At 46.4% G+C, this 20,858-nt stretch overlaps 1 protein-coding gene across 1 annotated transcript in view; it reads left to right on the top strand.

Moving 5' to 3' along the window:
* Positions 1-20,858, top strand: part of LOC119172983 (uncharacterized) — a 1,299,788-nt gene that overhangs the window by 297,849 nt on the left and 981,081 nt on the right. The window contains exon 13 of the mRNA XM_075893951.1: positions 9,695-9,748. Within this exon, the coding sequence (XP_075750066.1) occupies positions 9,695-9,748 (54 nt within the window). The remainder of the gene's footprint in view (positions 1-9,694; positions 9,749-20,858) is intronic.

Here is a 20,858-nt window from a genome sequence, read left to right as displayed (position 1 = left end):
TTGCATGACACCTAAAATTGCTTTGTTTTTGCTGCGGCAACAATTTGTGGCTGTTTTTTGCGAAAGAACGATGTAAAATGTGTTGGAGAAACTTAGTGTGGAGTTGGAAAAGAAAACGTAGACAAAAATTTTCTTATCCTTTTTCGATTCATGCCGGAGTCAAGTGCTGAGGTGCCTACTGCCATGTCGCGTTGTGCACTGTATTTGTAGTTGTGTGCAGTTGGAGTTTTATTCGGCTGCCGTTCTTCTTTTATTGTTGCCAATATATTCATTTCTGGTGTGTGTTTCGTAATCTTGATGGGACAGCTGTATTTACGCGTCTCGCAGTACAATGAACTTACCTCTCTTTGTGCCTTCGTTTATCAAATATTAACAAAGTGGGCGTGTGCTTACCAAGAATGTCACTTGAAAATAAACGTTCGTGCTTCTCCAATGATTCACATGTTTTCATTAACATGTGTGCATAGACGCACGTTGGCATCGTGTATTTGCCGCTCTAGTGGAGCAGCTTGAACGAAGGCCATCAGTTCATGCGAACGACGCGTTAAAAATTAAGTATGGGCTCAGAGACGAGCATGCACGTCGAAGTGGTCTCGGAGGCTCAATATTATTGCTGGTGACAACAAAACTGCCTTCGAGACAGTCTTTTCTGCGGCCTGTCATCTCTAAGGCTGTAAAAATTCCCACACCCATTTCGGGTGCTGCGAACCCAAATCAGCCGAAGGGGCCTACAGAAGTGTCCTCTCTTAACCTCTATGCCCTTGCCATCGAAGATTTTAGCGTTATGGCTAACGGCGACGTAGGTTCCAGAATAATCTGTTATCTTCACGAAGTGGGCGTATTCCTAAAAACATGATCTACTTCAGCCTTGACGCTTTCCGAACATCGTAGATGTGGTTTGCGCTGAACGTAGTGTAACGGGATGAAAACTTAACTTAAGAAAATGAATGTGGCATTGCCCCCCTCTGAAAAAGGCATCGTCCGATGCTTTAACAAAAGACGAATGTAGTATAATAAAGTCAATAAACGATAAGTACAAGCAATACATCAAAGCAACAACAACTAAATACAGTCCTCAGGTTCGTGCATGGAATGGCTTGAGGCGCACGACAAGGACGACTTCAGGACGAGCACGGCGCCGTTGAGAGTTCGTAATGCCGTCTGAAACAGCCTCGTAGTCGAGTGCGCCGAGACGTTGAACTCCTCTGTACGGTCGGAAGTACCATCGCAGAAGTTTTTTCCTGAATCCACGTCGACGTATCGGCGTTCATACTAAGACATGGTCACCGGGCTGGTATTCTACGAATCTTCGTCGAACATTGTAAGGGTGGCTGTCGGCTGCCTGCTGATTCTTGTTGCGCAGGCGGGTGAGTTGACGAGCTTCTTGCGCGCACTAAAGGTAGACGTTGACATCGAGGTTTTCTTCACCGATGACGTTTGGCAGTATCGCGTCGGGAATCGTTGTCGGGTGCGTTCCATAGAGCAACTTGTATGGCGACATCTGCGTCGTATCTTGCACTGCGGTGCTATCTGCGAAGGCCATGTTCGGAAGGATGGCGTCCAGCGGATGGCTTTCCCGTTTAATCCGGCCCTGCGTGTTTCTCGCGAGTTTGGACAATCAACATGTGAATACTCTGTATGAAGTATTTTCTGTCATCCAACTTGTGCTCCTGACTGCTATGGGCATGACAACCGCACGTGTTCGCAGAGGCCAGGCATCCCCAGGGTTAATAGTGGTGCTATTGGTGGGATACAGCAACACGCGATTCCTAACACTCCTGAGGGCTCACTCGTACCCGCAAACGTCGGTTTCGGTGCTGACACGTCGCACGAGGCCGCCTCGTCCTGTGTGCCGTATGCGCTCACCGCGACTTTTTCTCCAGTACGCTGCTCAGTTCTTCCTCGTTAAGCCTCCGTTGCGATGGCATCGCTGAGGCCCATGAATTGTACTGGTGGATCGTAGTGGTGCTCCTGAAAGACAGGCTCAGCAACTAGCCAAGCAAAGCCGGCCACCCCTTGTGGGAAGTAAAGGAGTGGCCAAGCAGGCCCGCTGGTAATTAGGGCGGCATCGCCGTAAAACATGGAAAACTTTCACGGTGTAAGAATTCAAAAAATGAGCGTAGTGTAACAGCACCTGCATTGTTCAAATATGTGTACCGAGAGCTTCATCTAGAAATTGCGTTTCGGCCTGGAGCTCAAAGTGTATACGTTATTCATAGTGCACTAGCAAAAAACCATGGACCATCTCCACGAAGAGAATCATGATAGGATGCGTAGCAATAGTGGTGCGCACTTGTTGATCTGGTTGACCAGGCGTCAACGCGGGTGCTATAAGTAACGTTCGAAGCGATACTTGGTGTATCGTTTACTCGTAGTAAACAAACGTTTCTTAGAAACGCAAAGACAAGGGAGGTGGCAGGCGTTGAAGACGCTTGCACTCGGCTTCCTTGGCCCGCGTCTCGTCGGTGTTACCGGCGCGCTACCTGTATTCTCGAACGCGATTGGTGTTCTTAACACGCACCTCGTCTGTGTGGCTAATCTTCCACTGCCGACGCTTGTCTCTGACTTCCTTGGCTCGCACCTCGTCGGTGTTGACGTCGCCATTCGTGAGCGCGATCAGATTCGCTAACCCTCGCAACGCTGGCGACAGCCGGGAAAGGTAAGCGCACGCTAGCAGGAAGCATTCCACGAAGGCATTCCGCTTGTCGGCGAGATCGCGCGGCAAGCAGCAGGGTGCTGTCCACATTGTCGGCGCCGCGACATTCTCAAGGCGTGCTCAGCACGTACATCCACCGGCTCGCGGTTTGTGCTCGACAACAGATGTAGAGAGATGGCCCGGGTTAGGTGATGCCCCCGTCAGAAGTGGGCTCGAGCATTGTCACTGGTGGAGAGGGTGAATGAAGAGAGAGCTGACCCGCGGCGAGCGCGCATCAGTTGTGGGAGAGAGACGCCACCGTGCAGTGCTAGGAGGGCGTGAGCCACTTGGCATCGCCCCAAGATCTAGGGTGAGGCGAGTGGTGTGGACGGAGGGCAGCGTTAAACAGGCTAGTGGAAGAGATGGTTCGCATCTAATAATCCACCTAAAAAACTGCCACAAAAGGGTCCCAGGACGTGAAAATGGGCTATAAATTTTTCCATTGTCCATGGCACCTGCCGCAGCGATGGGCAGAACCCACCGGAGCATGCCGTGCTGCGAGAAGCCGCAAGTGGTTGTGAAAGTATGAAAGTAATCGATGAAATCGATGACCAATGACCAATTTTCTCGCGTCTAGGCCGGAAAAGTTGGCAGATCTCCCGTACGATAGGAATCGATGATATGCGAAGCACGAATGAGGAAGGTAGATATGCCACTTTCAAATCACCACAAAGTTAGGAGGTGGAGGTAAATTATGCCGTACATGACTTCTATGTCATGTATATTATTTTTGCATTTGTTCTTTACCTTCGTCATCCAATCACGACAGGTGATGTGAAGATTAGTATATGTAGAGCTAGCGAAGCGGCCGCGAGCACGCTATGAGCATGGTGTGTTGTCATGTTCTTACATGACACGCGTCTCATGATTATCATGTTTGCACCAGTCATATACCTTCGTCTTCTAATGACGTCACGGAACACCAACTTCTGTATGTGTGAAGCTAGCGAAAGATCCGGAGTGTATCATGAAAGGCTCAATATACTTCCACGTAACGTTGGCACTGACGCTACGTTTGCAAAAAACGAGCGTTCTATAGTCTCACGCTAAGCGAGACCAGTGTGACTAGCGTACGTCGGCGCGATCCAACGGCAACCGGCACAAAATGCGACATGCAGCATTTGGCGCCAGAGAGCACTACGTTTGCCTCTTTTCGAGATGAAGAGAAGCCAGACGCTCTGAAACGCACATGCGTCAGAGCAATGCAGCACGCCTAGCTGCTATATATCGCAGGACCGGCGCCTGGCGGGGCAACGCCGGCGTTACGCAACGAAACGAACGCCGGTGCCACGTCGAAGTGTACTGGCGCCTTTACTGTGGCACTAGTCATGTTTTTACATGATGCGCATCTCATGATTATCATGTTTGCACCAGTCATATACCTTTGTCATCCATTGACGTCACGTAATACCAAATTCAGCATATGTGAAGCTAGCGAAACAGCCAAGAGCTCATCATGAATGTGGCATATAGTGAAGTTTCTACATGACACACGCATGTCTTGATTAGCATGTTTGGATGTGTCACTTACCTATGTCGTCTGTTCGCGTCACGTACGTAATACCGAATTCGGTATATGTGAAGCTATAGCGAAACGGCCGAGAGCGCATCATGAGCGTAGCACGTAGTCATGTTGTTAAATGAGACGATTCTTATGTTTATCAATTTTGCACCAGTCTCATAATTTCGTCATCCATTCACGTCCCTTAACACGAAATTTCGTATAAGTGAAGCTAGCGAAACGGCCGCCAGCGCAGCATGAGCGTGGCATGTAGCCATGTTCTTACTTGACTCATATCTCATGATTATCATGTTTCCACCATTCAGATACCTTCGCCACTCATTCACGTACCGCAATACCAAATTTGGTATATGTGACGCTAGCGAAATGGCGGAGAGCGCATCATGAACATGGCAAGTAGTCATGTTGTTACATGACACGCTTGTCATGATTTTCATGTTAGGGTCTGTCGCTTGTGTTTGCTATGCAATAATGTCATACCATACCGGTTTGCAACTTGTCATGTGAACCAATCTACCGCAAAAGCAGCAAGACCATGAAATGTAAATCAGGACGTTTGTGACATACATGCCATGATTTTCATGTTATGACCAGTGAATTATGCTTTTCATATAGTCATGTTCATCATCATCATCATCATCATTAGCCTGACTACGTCCACTGCAGGACAAAGGCCTCTCCCATGTTCCGCCAGTTAACCCGGTCCTGTGCTTGCTGCTGCCAATTTATGCCCGCAAACTTCTTAATCTCATCTGCCCACCTAACCTTCTGTCTCCCTCTAACCCGCTTCCCTTCTCTGGGAATCCATTTAGTTACCCTTAATGACCAGCGGTTATCCTGTCTACGCGCTACATGCCCGGCCCATGTCCATTTCCTCTTCATTATTTCAACTATGATATCCTTAACCCCCGTTTGTTCCCTAATCCACTCTGCTCTCTTCTTGTCTCTTAAGGTTACACCTACCATTTTTCTTTCCATTGCTCGCTGCGTCGTCCTCAATTTAAGCTGAACCCTCTTTGTAAGTCTCCAGGTTTCTGCTCCATAGCTAAGTACCGGCAAGATACAGCTGTTATATACCTTCCTCTTGAGTGATAGTGGCAATCTGCCTGTCATAATTTGAGAGTGCCTGCCGAATGTGCTCCACCCCATTCTTATTCTTCTAGTTACTTCAATCTCGTGGTTAGGCTCTGCGGTTGTTACCTGCCCTAAGTAGACATAGTCTTTTACAACTTCAAGTGCTCTATTACCTATCTCGAAGCGCTGCTCCTTTCCGAGGTTGTTGTACATTACTTTCGTTTTCTGTAGATTAATTTTAAGACCAACCTTTCTGCTCTCCTTGTCTAACTCCATAATCATGAGTTGCAAATCGTCCCCTGAGTTACTCAGCAATGCAATGTCATCGGCGAAGCGCAAGTTACTAAGGTATTCTCCATTAACTCTTATCCCTAACTGTTCCCATTCTAGGCTTCTGAAAACCTTCTGTAAGCACGCGGTAAATAGCATTGGGGAGATTGTGTCCCCCTGCCTTACACCCTTCTTGTTTGGTATTCTGTTGCTTTCTTTATGAAGCACTATGGTAGCAGTTGATCCCCTGTAGATTTCTTCCAGAATGTTTACATATACTTCATCTACACCCTGATTCCGCAGTGTCTGAATGACGGCTGATATTTCTACTGAATCAAACGCCTTCTCGTAATCTATGAAGGCTATGTATAGTGGTTGGCTATACTCTGAGCATTTCTATATTACCTGATTGATAGTATCAATGTGGTCAATTGTTGAGTAGCCTGTTCTAAATCCTGCTTGTTCCTTTGGTTGATTGAATTCTAATGTTTTCTTTACTCTGTTAGCAATTACCTTTGTAAATAGCTTGTATACTACAGAGAGCAATCTGATCGGCCTGTAATTCTTCAAATCCTTGTCATCTCCTTTCTTATGTATTAAGATGATGTTAGAGTTCTTCCAAGACTCTGGTACCCTTCCCGTCAGGAGACACCTCGTAAAAAGGGTGGCTAGTTTTTCTAACACAATCTGTCCATGTTATGCCATACCAAATGTGGAATGGATATCATTATCCCAACGGCCAGGAGAGTCAAAATTCGTAGGTGGCTAGACAAATAGATAGATAGATAGATAGATAGATAGATAGATAGATAGATAGATAGATAGATAGATAGATAGATAGATAGATAGATAGATAGATAGATAGATAGATAGATAGATAGATAGATAGATAGATAGATAGATAGATAGATAGATAGATAGATAGATAGATGCGCTCAATGTCGCCGAAGATCGCTGAGAAATGCTTATTGTCATCTGCATCGTCAGGGCCATGATTGCAGAATACTAGGTTGCCGCGAAGTCCGTGGCCTAAAAGTGAGGTCTTTCCCGTTGTGCACAAAGTGTATGAATCATATTGGGCCGCGGCTTGACTGGAACTATTCGGGGAAAAGTCCCGGCAGCAACTGCCCGCCGGCGGCGGCTGCGTGCCACGAGTGCCACTGCGATCATCATCTTCTTCTACCTAATGTCGGCGCGCACGGCCACCGCTCCCGTAACTTTTATGGGATTGAACTAATATTGGCTTATCACCATCATCATGATTTACTTTTTGACCTAAAAGTCCCTCTGTGGGTATCACATAAGGGGGTGGGTTTAAATAGAGTCAAAAAGAAAACATATCGGATTACAATAGTAAAAGTATATATCCGAGAAACGCATCACCTATTTAGAAGTCATCAAAAAGGTAGAATTAGAAAAAGGCGTAAAAAGGCGGCGAGAATCAGGAAGATAACAGTGTAAGGCCGAAATGAATGTTACATCATGAAGTTATCAGTGAGCAACTGCTTACACGAACTACGGTTATTATTCACGACAACACTGTCAAAATGTCTCGCTTCTCAATGGCTATCGGCCAACTAGTATAAATAAAAAGAGACGTATAACCGCGCAAGTACTGAATGCTGCAAAAGTTAAAAAAGCAAGTGAGTGATGCTTAAACAATTTTATGGTTAAGTCGAGGAAACGTCTAGTAAAGTTGACAGCCTTGCAGTCCTCCAAACAACAACAGTGACTAGAGCCCCAAGGATGACTTTAGAGCACTGAGGCGCTCGCCGCAGTAGTACATATAGACGAGAGCAATCTGGCCGCATGCGGCTGTACTAATTCCAAAGCGGTAATGATGTAGGCTTAACCTGGGCTTGAAATAACTGTCATATATTCAAACTTACTCCGGGGAATTTGTCTTAGGCAAGTTTTTGCGCGGAAACCTTCAAACAAATTCACTGAGGCTTTAAGTGCGAAGCGTTTCTTAGCGAACTTCGGCGACTCTGAGCGCATCTATCTATCTATCTATCTATCTATCTATCTATCTATCTATCTATCTATCTATCTATCTATCTATCTATCTATCTATCTATCTATCTATCTATCTATCTATCTATCTATCTATCTATCTATCTATCTATCTATTTGTCTTCTCTCATCTACCTATCTATCTGGCCGCCTACGACTTTTTGCTCTTCTGGCCGTTTCGATTATGGTATCAATACCAAACTTGGTGAGGCATAACATGAGGGAAAGACAAGCATATTTAACTAGTCATAACATGAAAATCATGATATTTATGTCAAAAATGTCATAATATACATTTAATGGTCTTGCTGCTCTTGCGGTGGTCTCGTTCACATTCCATGTTGCAAAACTGGTATGGGATGCCATGATTGCATGGCGAACACAGGCAACCGAATCTAACGTGGAAATCATGACATTTATGTCATGTAAGCCATGAGTCATGGCTACATACCGCGCTCATGATACGCTCGCAGCCGTCTCGCTAGCTTCACATATACAAAATCCGGCGTTACGTGATTCGAATGGATGACGAAGGTATGTGACTAATGCAAACGTGATAATCATGAGATGCGTATCATGTGACATTATGACTACAAGCCACATGCATGATGCCCTTGCGACCGTTTCGCTAGCTTCACATACACCAAATTTGGTATTAAGGGACGTGAATGGACGACAAAGGCATGTGACTGGTGAAAACATGATATTCATGTGATGCGTGTCATGACAACACGACTACATGCTATGCTCACAATGCGCTCGTGGACGTCTCGCTAGATTCCCATTTACCAAATTCAGTATTTACGTGACGTGAATGAACAACATATGTAAAGGACATGTCCAAACATGATAATTATCACGTGCGTGTCATGTTCAACATGACTACATGCCGCATTCTAGATGCTCTCGGGGCCGTTTCGCTGGATTCATATATGCCAAATTCGGTGTTCGTCACGTGAATGAATGAGGTATGTGACTAGTGCAAACACAATAATTATGAGATGCGTGTCGTGTAAGAGCATTACTACATGCCACACTCAAGGCGCCAATACACTTAGACGTGACCCGGTAAGCGTGTGCTCCAGCGTTCGTTTCGTCACGTCATGTTGGTGATGCCACGCCAGGTGCCGATCTGCCTGGTATATACTCGCAGGCACGCGTCGCACGGCGTTGCTTTGACGCATGCGCAATTGAGCACGCCCGGTATCCCCTCGTCAGGAAGCCAGGCAGACGCGGTGCATTCTTGGTAACGTGATTGGTGCGAAATGCAGCATGTCGGATTTCGCACTGGTTGCCGCCGGGCTGCGCCGACAGACGCTGATAGCGTCTGGCGTCAGACTATAGAGCGTTTGTATTTTGCAAGCGTAGCGTCACTGCGTCTAGCGTGCGCTCGTTCACGTTACGTGGACGAGCGCACGCTATACCTTGGGCCCTTCATGATGCTCTCCCCACCGTTTCGCTAGCTTCAGATATTTCAAGTTTGGTATTACGGGACGTGAATGGACGACGAATGTATGTGACTGGTGCAAACATGATAATCATGAGATGCGTGTCATGTAAGAACATGACCACATGCCACGTTCATCATCCGCGTGGCCATTTCGCTTGTTTCACATATACCGAATTTGGTATCAGGTGGCGTGAATAGATGATGAAAGTAAATGACACGTCCAAACATAATAATGATGACATGGAAGTTATGTACGGCATAGTTTACCTCCGCCTTGTAACCTTGTTCGGATTCTAACCTGACATAAACCTTCCTCATTCGTGCTTCGCATATCATCGATTCCCACTGTACGTGGGATCTGCCAATTTTTCTTTGAAAGAAAGAAAAACATCCTGGAAAGATCATGCTGGTTCCCGGTTCGAGAGCAGGAAGAATTCGCTTTTTTGTTTGGGTGTTTAGTCAATAGCCACTCGGCGGTACGCCCAAAGAAGTGAATGGAAACTGAAGTGTGTTCTCACCCTAATGTAGTATCCAACTGTTTTGTCTGCATGACGGGAACAGCCATCAAAAGCGGCGACGAGTCTGAGCTGTATGACAGTTTCTTCTTTTCATTCTTTTCACAGCTATATGCTTGCCTTGGCAATTGCAACCACTCTCGCTTTTTTTGCAGGGCTTTCCAGGCCTCGATGGGACTAAAGGAGAGCAAGGACTTCAAGGAGAAAAAGTAAGTGTTTAAAGCAGCCCACTTAATTTTTTCTTCAATAAAGTTCTCACTAACTTGCCCAAAAGACTGCACCCACCACCAAAGCTTGAACACGTTTCTAGATATCTATTTTGGCTGCCGAAAAATTGCCATTTAGTAAGTGCCAAACATTTGTTAGTGAACGTGCGCCACTTCTATCTATCTATCTATCTATCTATCTATCTATCTATCTATCTATCTATCTATCTATCTATCTATCTATCTATCTATCTATCTATCTATCTTTCTATCTATCTATCTATCTATCTATCTATCTATCTATCTATCTATCTGTCTGTCTGTCTGTCTGTCTGTCTATCTATCTATCTATCTATCTATCTATCTATCTATCTTTCTATCTATCTATCTATCTATCTATCTATCTATCTATCTATCTATCTATCTATCTATCTATCTATCTATCTATCTATCTATCTATCTATCTATCTGTCTGTCTGTCTGTCTGTCTGTCTGTCTGTCTGTCTGTCTGTCTGTCTGTCTGTCTGAAATGATCGCGCTACCGCTGCTAGCCGCCGGTGTGCGCCAGCCTTTAGGCCCACGCTGCGCGCATCTTAGGACTGCCGGAGCCTAGAAAAAGCACGTTATTAGCTTGAGGCTTTGGGCTGCGAATCTTCCCAAATAGATTCCGGCGCGCGAATTGGAACGTGGGACCTCCGCGTCGTGAATGGGAGGCGTTAACCACTGAGCAACCCAGGGGTACCCATCGCCGTTTTGTTCCTGTACCCGTTTCTTTATTTTGGAATAATTGGTTTCTGCTTCGGATAGTGAGTGGCTAGCGTAACTAATAACTCTTTGCAGTCTGTCAGTTCTCTGCACAAAAACGGCTCCGAGTCTTACGCTGTTGGCGTTGGTGTGTATTTCTGTGTTGGCGAAATCATAGAAATGTGCAAGTAATGGAGGCATCTGAAGGTGTTGTTTCAGTTCCTGAAATGCTTCCTCCGGTGGCGTTTTCAACTTTAACTTCACGCCCGTACTGCTAAGCTAATTGAGTGAATAGTCATTGCGGATGAAGTTTTTGACGAACCGCTTGTAATAGGCACACAGGCCAAGAAATCGGCGCCGTGCCTTCTTGTAAGTCGGCGACAGGAAGTTGTCGATGGTGGCTATTTTTCTGGGTTCGGGACGGACTCCAGACTTGCTAATCACGTGTCCCAGGTACAAGACCTCTCCATACGCGAATTGGTACTTCTGTGGCTTCAGAGTCAGTTCGGAGGTCTTGATAGCTTGAAGTACAGCTTCAAGGCATCGTAGATGCTCGTAGAAGCTGAAGGAAAACACGACGACGTCGTTTGAGCACACAAGGCAAAATCTGCCATTTCAATCCTGCCAGTATTACATTCATAACGCGTTGGAATGTGGCATGTGCCGAGCAGGGACCGCATTTCATGGCCGGAGACTTGAAGAGGCCGCGTGGTGTTATAAACGCCATGTTCTATCGTACGCACTCTTTCGCCGACTAAAGTTCGTACTCTTTCGTCGACTTTCATTTGCCAACAGCCAGTCTTGAGGTCCATCGACGAGAAGACTTTCGATTATGAAACTGATTCAGAGCGTCATCTATCCGTGAAAGAGGATACACGTCCTTTTTTGTGACTTTGTTAAGACGGTGAAAATAAACGCTGAAACGTAGAGTTCCACCCCTCTTTTTCACTAACACCACGGGGTACGCCTTCGGACTCTTGGACGGCTGGACGATGTCATATCGCGTAGCATTCAGTTTAATTCCCTCTTTACGGCCTCGTATTATTGTGTCGAAACCCTGCACGGACTCTGACAAAGTGGTTTGGCATTTGTCTCTGTTATGAAGCGATGTTTCGTGATTGGGTTTTGCTGAAGTTTGAACGACAACAAAAAGCAATCTTTGTGGTGCAGGAGCATTGTATCGAGCTGTTCTTGCTTATGGTTCGAAAGGCTCGCATCGACGTCGAAAGCTGAGGAAAGGCTTGGTTCCTTCAAGAAGGTACCACACAGTCGGCAAAGGGAAAACATCCACGGATTCAACAATTTCCTCGATATATGCGGCCGTCTTGCCTTTGCTCACGTGTTCGTACTTGTTGCTTAAATTTGTGAGCAGAACAGTTGCTTTGCTCCCCCGAAGCTTGGTGATTATTCTTGCGACGCAAATATCCCGCGTAACCAACATATGCCGACTCCCTTCAACGACGCTTTCCAGGTCAAGTGATTTCGAAGTGCCGACTGAAATGATGATGATGAAGTGAGGCGGATGATCGAAACCGGAGCATGTGGTTCGAGAGTGTAAAAGAGAGTAGGTACAGTGCTTCGTCGCTCCTTCTCTCGCCGTTCACTTTTTCACCTCCCTGTGCCCCCTTTACCTGCCCGCTCACGCCTCACTCTCGGCCATAGGCTGGGTGGGTGCCTCTCAAGAACATCCGGAAATGTGCTCGAGACGATGCCGTGAAACGTCAACGCCGAGCCGAGGACGCTGATTGTTTTGTTCACTTCATAGTATTTTTTCACCGTGCACGCTAGCTACTAGAGCTGAAAACGCATGCCGCGTTTTTTGCGATAGCTAAACGCCACGTGCGGCGCTATTGGCTGCACAGTGTTAAGGTCCCTAGATGAAACTAGTTTTCAAGGTAGCAACTCCTTTCCCTTTCCTCCTCGCCTATGTTCCTGGAGCGCCCCCTATAGAAGGTTCAAAACTTTCACAAAAAAGCAAAAGTTAGGGTTAAGTTGCTACGGTTAATAGGTGTAAATAAAACGAAATGGAACGAAATAAGTCGTGTAGTATACGGCTACTTTCATGAACATAAACGATACAACACAAGAGCAAGCGGGATGTGCGTTACTCAACTGGCAACGTTATGCAGTTCTATATATTACATCACTAGCCATGACGTCTCGCGTCGTAGATCGTAGTTCGTCCGGTTATAACTAGTCCACTTTTCCGAATGTGTGTGTTCGTGCTGTGATACACGGAACGCGCTTCTTGCTGGATCCTGTCAGTTACCACAGGGCGTGACGTTGTGACGATTGATTACAGCCGGCTTGTGCACACACAAGAAAAAACTACGGCCAGACCGGTACGAAAGCTTGAATAGCAGCACTGCAATGACGTTTTTTTAATGTACCCATTTGGACAATCGTGATGCCAGGCGATTCTAATGCGGTGCTAGGAACTTCCTGAAAAGTGAGTGTGAGGGGTCTCGAAGCAGCGCGTTTTGGCTCCAGCGTGAACTGGTCAACCGTGAAATGTTTCTTAAGGTGCTTTGATTACAACCTCTAGCTCATCTGTATACGTGCATACGCATGGGTATTTGTACCAACTGACATGCCCTAGACGTGCATTAAACCCTAGACGTGCGTTTCAATAAAAGCGACAAAGAAACTTGCTTCACAGATCCACGTCGACGTACGTCGACGGAGTTGCACGAAAGTATTCGCGTGAAATGTCTCATAGCTACACTTCACGGTGTGCTTCCTCTAGGGTAGCACGAGGTAAGTAGAACGGAGCGAAACCGCTTTCTTTTGTTTTAACGCTGCGCAGCATTGTTGAAATGCTGCTGCTGCTGCAAAACATTTATTTAAAGAAGTTGTTTACAGGGAGGGTGGGAACGGTCCTTAAGGGGCCGCCCCGTACAAACACTAGGTGGGCTTCCCCTTACGGGAGCCCATTGGCGTTATCCTCAGCCTGGGCGCGTTCGACCAAGGTACGTAAAAGCAGGATTCGCTCCTCCGCCTTCGTGAGGCCCTTACAGGGTTTCGGATAGACGTTATGGCCGGATTGATAAAATTGTGTGACCTTCATAAAGGTGTAGGCGGGATTGGGTTCGAGTTCCGGATCGGTAGGGGACGAGTATGGTGCCCGGAGAGTGAGTGCACGGGCGGCGGCATCGACCGTCGCATTACCCTCGAGGCCCGTGTGAGCCGGAGCCCATATGGTCGTTCGGTGCGAGGGGCACCTAGGTAGCTGCTGTTCTGCAAAATTTTATAAGCACGCACGGAATGTATCCCTGTTCAATATTGCGACAGGCACCTCTTGAGTCGGTGATGATGACCCTCGAGTCCTGATCTGCGGCGGCTAGTGCGATGGCGATCTCCTCCGCGTGCGTAATGTTATGTGCACGGAATGTGAGTCCGTTTACAACGGTGTTTTGGTGGATGACCGCAGCCGTGTACCAACCACCATGGTGCGGGCTGGAGGCGTCCACGTAGAATACTCCGAATTTGTGGCCGTAGTGTCGAGCCAAGGCCTCCGCCCGCGCAAGGCGTCGGCCACTGTAGTCGTCTTGGGTCATGTTAGCCGGAAGAGGGCGCACGTGCAAGGAGTATCGCCAAACTTCTGGAATTCGTACGCGCTCTTCCCTGTGTATTGAATGATTTATGTGTAGCCGGACAAGGAGGCGGCGACCCGATGGTGTTTTAGAGAGTCTAGTATATTGGTTTGTCAAGTGCGCCTTTCTCAGCTCCTTGAAGGTGTTCACCATTCCCAAGACCAAAAGGCGCTGGTTAGAGGTGCTGACAGGAAGGTCGAGGGCGCGCTTGTAGATTTTGCGTACAATGACCCCGAGTGCATTCTCGTTGAATTTGCGTAGGTGGAGGTATGGAGTCGAGTACAGGACTCGGCTAGTTACGAATGCATGCGCCAGCCGCAAGGCATCTTTGCATCGTAATCCCCCGTGCTTGTTGGAAACCCGGCGGACCATCCGGCCCACCTGGTCCCCCACCTTACGCAATTTGGGCAATGTTGTGTCTGCTGCGATTTTTGTGTATAAAAGGCCCTAGTACTCTAATCTCATCGCGTTCAGGTATGGGTCCGCTGTGAAGGGAGAGGTCGACTTTTGTGGTGCACTGTGGTGATGGGCGTATATGCACGAATTCCGATTTGGACGGGGAGAACTGAAGGCCGCAGCGACGGGCATAGTCATCCACGATGTCCGCCGCTTGCTGCAGGCTTGCCTCCATGTCTCCTGCCGAGCCGTGTGACGCCCATATGGTGATGTCGTCGGCGTACAGCGCATGCTGTATGCCTTCGACTTTCGCCAGCTGAGCGGGGAGTCTCATCATTGCCACATTGAATAGGAGGGGCGAGAGAACCGCTTCCTGCGGAGTCCCTCTCGTGCCTAATCGGTAAGGGCCGTGTTCAATGTCCTGAATCCGAATGTATGATTGTCGGTCAGTGAGGAATTGTTTAATATAGTTGAAAGTGTTTTGGCAGCAATCCACTGTGAGGGATGTGTTAGAATAATTTCGTGGGTCACGTTATCAAAGGCCCCCTTCAGATCCAAAGCGAGCACAACGTTGTCATTCAGGGGATATTTGACTGGATCGAAGATCTTGAACGAGCATCGCGAAACAATCTTGGTTGACTTGGCACACGCTGAAACGCTCCTCCTCTTCTTCAGTTTCTGTCCTAGCTACAATTTTATCTTTGGTCACGTTGAGAATCCGGCTAGAGCCATTAGCATATGGGTGCTCGTTTTGAACCTTTTGCATAATAATAAATAACACCACCAGCCATTTGTAAGATCACGTGCAAGGAATGCGCCAATCACAGACGCAGATGACAGAGAAAAAGGGGGTATTCGAGAGAGTAAGGAGGACGGCTCGAAAAGAATGAGTGATGCTACCTTGGAACCTTGTTTTATCTAGGGACCTTACACGGTGTAAAAAAAGAAAGCATTTATCTTCTAAGCCTGAGTCCTTATGTTCTAAACGCCGTTATAGACACTACGTAATGCAATCGCATTTTCTCGCAATTTCTTTGGGGAGGTGGGGGGCATCTTTTATTTTTAGTTACTACGTACTGCACGCCAAATTGCGGTCCTTCCAGCATGCGCGTACATAATCATGCACAAAAGTAAATATATATATTTTAAAAATGAATGCACGTACATTCATTTTCAATGGAACGAAACAAAAGTACAGCAGAATGATCATAAGTCTTTACAAAGATGCAAAAATTAACATGTCAACAAGATCATCGCAAGGTCTACGGTGCGGGCAGAGAAGTTCATTGGGAAATTGTTCGCGGAGAGAAGAAAAGCTTGTTTGAGTCTCTTCCGGCGTAGATGGGTGTTAATGCATTCGCCTTGTGGAAAAAGGGCAGGTAATGAGCTAAGGATCGAGGCTGATGTTTTGTCTAATAAAAATTTGTAAAGATTTCTATACTTTTAGATAAAAAAAGAAAGGATTGTTGTTAACAAGTAGTAGTTGCGACGGTCAGTACAAGTGTTTGTATTCTTGAGAATTGAAACAAACCAACTTTGTATTTTCTCAAATTTGGTATTAGTGAGTTTGATATATGAATCCAAAGTGGCGTGGGCTTGTTCTAGTTTTTGGCGGATATAGATTAGGCAGGTTTGCAGCTTACCTAGTGTATGAACTTCTTTATATGAGGTAAGTGTGTGTAACGAATTTAAATTACGACAGCGGGAATCCTCATTCACGTTTTCCAGAGACATTTGTTTTTCACAAAAAGTTTCAAGCACTGGTGTGGCTTGATTTTCCGATACTTGACAGTCACGTAGAATGTGTTACTTTTATTCGGTTCACTTCAAGCCATCATTTTTTTTTTGCATCGCTCAGCATTTACTGCGTAGCGACAACACTGCATGCACTGCCGACAATGCATATTGAAAGCCGATGCTTTGAGTTTCGCAAAGTGTGCAATCACTATCCGTGGGTCGTTGTAGAGTTGCACGGATAATCGGACTAGTAGTTGTTGATTCACATTAAGACAGGACAAAACGCGCTCTCAGCCACGGGCACAAGATGCAAAGGCTAAAGATTGGTGCACGCCGGCGACTAGCAGTGGCTGCGCAGCCATTTGCGACTGCTCGCGAACAGGCGCGAATGGTCGCTAGTCGCTTCTTGCTCGAACTTCAGTCACGCGACTGTGGTCGTAAAACTGCTGGGACCAATCAGCGATGCCTAGAATTGACACCACGATTTCTTTACATGCAGTCTAATTAGGGCAGCTAAAGTGGTTGCTTGGGCGGGGTTGGTACGACATATTTTCTTCAACTATCTCATTTTTTTTTTTTTTGCGCTGGCTTCATGTCACCAGATACAAACTAGTCTTTTCTGTGGGTCTGTCGTGCTTGACTTGTAGATGGTGGGGTGGAGAAGCTTGAGCAAAGTGTCAAATTTACGCGGCGGCACTCGCATGAAGATAAGCACCATCAAAAATGAAGGGGAGATAATTTGTGCACTATTTTGCCCCGCATTCAGAATTGTCTTTAGGGCGGAACATTTCATAGTCGCACCATGTCACTCGTCGTCGGAGTCCAAACCCCCTCTGCACATGCTCGCGTCTCGCGTATCGTGCCACATGTTCGCTTCTCGTGGCAACTATTTGCTCCCACCATCTCGCGCATCGCAAGACTGACGCAGGTAGCGTCTGTAAGTAAAAACCACCTGCTCACGCTGCAGAACCGTTCACTGCCCACCCCGTATATGTAAGCACTGGATCGCACATCAGCGCCCCACCACTCGTTGAAGGCAACAGTTCTCTTTCATTCAATATATAGGAACGATAAAGACAATATACCCAGGCGTTCCGTAACCATACCGAGTTATGCAACATTTACGCGATACCACCTCCCCGACACTCTGCGAAGCATGTACTGGAGTTCTCCACCATAGGAAGGTGCTTGTGGCATTTTTAAATGTGAAGAATTTCTTAGCAAACTTCGGCGACTTTACTCGTATTTGTCTATCTATCTAGCCGCCTATGACTTTTAGCTCTCCTGGCCGTTTCTATAATGGTACCGATACCAAACTTGGTATGGCGTAACATGGCTGTATGAAGAACATATCTGACTAGTCATGACATGAAAATCATGACATGCGTGTCATGTAACAACATGACTACATGCCAAGCTCACGATGCACTCGCGGGCGTTTTGCTAGCGTCACACATACAAAATTTGGTATTACGATACGTGAATGGATGGCGAAGGTACGTGGCTGGTGGAAACATGATAATCACGCAATGTGTGTCTTGTAACAACATGACTACATGCCATGCTCATAATGCGCTGGCGGCCATTGCTTCACTTATACCGAATTTGATATTACGGGACGTGAATGGATGACGAAGGTATGATACTGGTGCAAACATGATAAGCATAAAACGCGTGTCATGTAATAACATGACTACACGCTACGCTCATCATGCACTCCCGGTCGTCACAATAGATTCACATGTACCAAACTCGGTATTACGTGATGCGAATGGCTGACATAGATAAATGACACATCCAAACATGATAATCACATCATGCGTGTCATGTAGCAACATGACTACTTGCCACACTCATGATGCACTCGTTGCCATTTCGCTAGCTTTATGCCGAATTGGGTATTACGTGACGTCAATGAATGACGAAGGTGTGTGACTGGTGCAAACATGATAGTCATAAGATGCGTGTCATGTGAGAACATGACTACATGCCACAGTCAAAGTGTCAATGCGTTTCAATGTGACGCGGTGCGCTTTAAAATCAGCACAACGTTACCAGCTGGAGGTGAATAATGCCGCACATGACTTCCGTGTCATGATTATCATGTTCAGATGTGTCGTTAACCATCGTCTTCTATTCACGGCACGTGAAACCAAGTTTAGTATATGTGCAGCTAGCAAAACAGCCGCGAGCACGCTATGAGCGTGGCATGTCGTCATGTTCTTACATGACACGGGTGTCAGGATTATCATGTTTGCACCAGTCATATATTTCGTCATCTATTGACGTCACGTAGCACCGAAATCGGTGTATGTGGAGCTAGCAAAACGGCCGCGAGCGCATCATGAAGAGCCCGATATACTCCATGGAATGCAGCGTGGACGCGCGAGCACGCTGGTCACTCTGGCGCAACGTTAGCAAAACCCAAGCCCTCTATAGTCTGACGCCAGGCGCGACGAGCTTCTGTCGGCGCGGCCCGACGGCAACAGGCGCGAAATGCGACATGCTGCATTTCGCGCCGTTGCGTTACCTAGACAGCACTGCGTCTCCGTCTTTTCGTGACTTAGGGATGCCGGACGCGCTAAAACGCGCATGAGTCAAAGCAACGCCGCGCGGCACGCGCCAGCTAGTACATGGCAGGACCGGTGCCTGGAGTGGCAACGCCGGCGTGATGCGACGAAATGAACGCCGGCGAGCACGCGCACGCGTCATGTCGCAATGTATTGGCGTCTTGACTGTGGCATGTAGTCTTGTTCTCAAATGAAACGCATCTCATGATTATCATGTTTGCACCAGTTACATGCCTTCGTCATCCAATGGCGTCACGTAATACCAAATTTGGCATATGTGAAGCTAGCGAAACTGCCGTGAGCGCATCATGAGCGTAGCACGTCGTCTTGTTGTTACACGACACGCATCTCATGTTTGCACCAGTATATTATCTTCGTCGTTCAGTCACGTCCCATAATACCAAATTTCGTATAAGTGAAGCGAGCGAAACGGCCTCCTGCGCATCATGAGCATGGCATGTTCTCATGTTGGTACATGACACGCATCTCATGATTATCAAGTTTGCACCAGTCACATACCTTCATCATCCATTCACGTACTGTAATACCAAATGGTATATGTGACGCTAGCGAAACGGCCACGAGCGCATCTTGAGCGTGGCAGTAGTCATGCTCTTACACGACAAGTATGTCATAATTTTCATGTTAGGGTGTGTCATTTGTGTTCGCCAGGCAATCATTACATACCGCACCAGTTTTGCAACATGCCATGTGAACGAAATCACCGCAAGAGCTGCAGGACCATGAAACGCAAATCATGACATTCATGACATAAATGTCATGATGTTCATGTTATGGCTAGTCAAATATATTTTTCTTACATTTGTGTTATGCCATACCAAGTTTGGTATTGATACCATTATCGAAACGAATAGGAAAGCTAAACGTCGTAGGCAGCTAGATAGATAGATAGATAGATAGATAGATAGATAGATAGATAGATAGATAGATAGATAGATAGATAGATAGATAGATAGATAGATGAATAGATAGATAGGTAGATAGATATTTAGATAGATAGATAGATAGATAGATAGATAGATAGATAGATAGATAGATAGATAGATAGATAGATAGATAGATAGATAGATAGATAGATAGATAGATAGATACGCTCAAGGTCACCGAATTTCGCCAAGAAATGCTTCGCATTTAAAATAAATTACCCCGCAACGCTCGAGTTTCAACTTGAGTACTCTGCCTCTGCCCACTATGCTACGCCAGAACATGTTATTTGGGTTGTAAAACCACTATTTGTCCCGAAAAAAAGCCGTTCAATATCATGTGTACAAGTCACACAGTCAAGATTGACACGGTATTCCTTTCCAAATAACAATTGCGCTTTTATTTGGTAGTGGCGAATGGCTTCCGCTCTCTGAATGACGTGCGGATATTACAAGAGTGCAAAGATTTTCGAAGAATCTACACCTTAACTCTGAAAAATCTCAAATTGACTGCAGGAGCAGCCTGAGATTGGCTGCTGTGGCTGCCGATATTTTTTTCTTTGATAGACGCTTCGCGCACTTGCCCCTGGTCAACATAAATAGATGATTTAAAATGGAATATTAGGCAAATATGCGCGCACACGATTCAGTATTTAGTATTTTTCTCGTGCAAGTGACGATAAAGCAGTATACATCCGGCGTGCCAGTGTACGTATTTGCAGTTATATCGATACCTGCAACTAAGAAACCGCTGAAGAAAATACTAATGTAATCCACTGAAACAGTATGCCAGTGTGTTAGTTCACTAAGGCGTACCGAATTTCCCACTTAAAATTACGTGTTCTTACATACTAGTCAGAGAAGTACTGGCGACTGCACTCGGAAGGAAGCTTTTGGTGACAACCTGTGCTGCTGAAAGCACGACACATCAATCGTCATCGCACCTTGTGTGACCACCACACAGGCGAAAACATGGTTGATTTAGGCTCAGAGATGCCTTAACTGTACTTTACAGTCATACTTAAAATTGTGAATGGTGCCTACCTAAAGCGAAAAGCGCCGGTAGCGTGTACACGGACGCGGCCGGCTCGACTATATAGGCCTAATGCTCACTGGGACGAGGCACTGG

Source organism: Rhipicephalus microplus, chromosome 4 (assembly GCF_043290135.1).
Source record: "Rhipicephalus microplus isolate Deutch F79 chromosome 4, USDA_Rmic, whole genome shotgun sequence".
NCBI lineage: Eukaryota > Metazoa > Arthropoda > Arachnida > Ixodida > Ixodidae > Rhipicephalus > Rhipicephalus microplus.
This window is presented reverse-complemented; position numbering and strand designations above follow the sequence as displayed.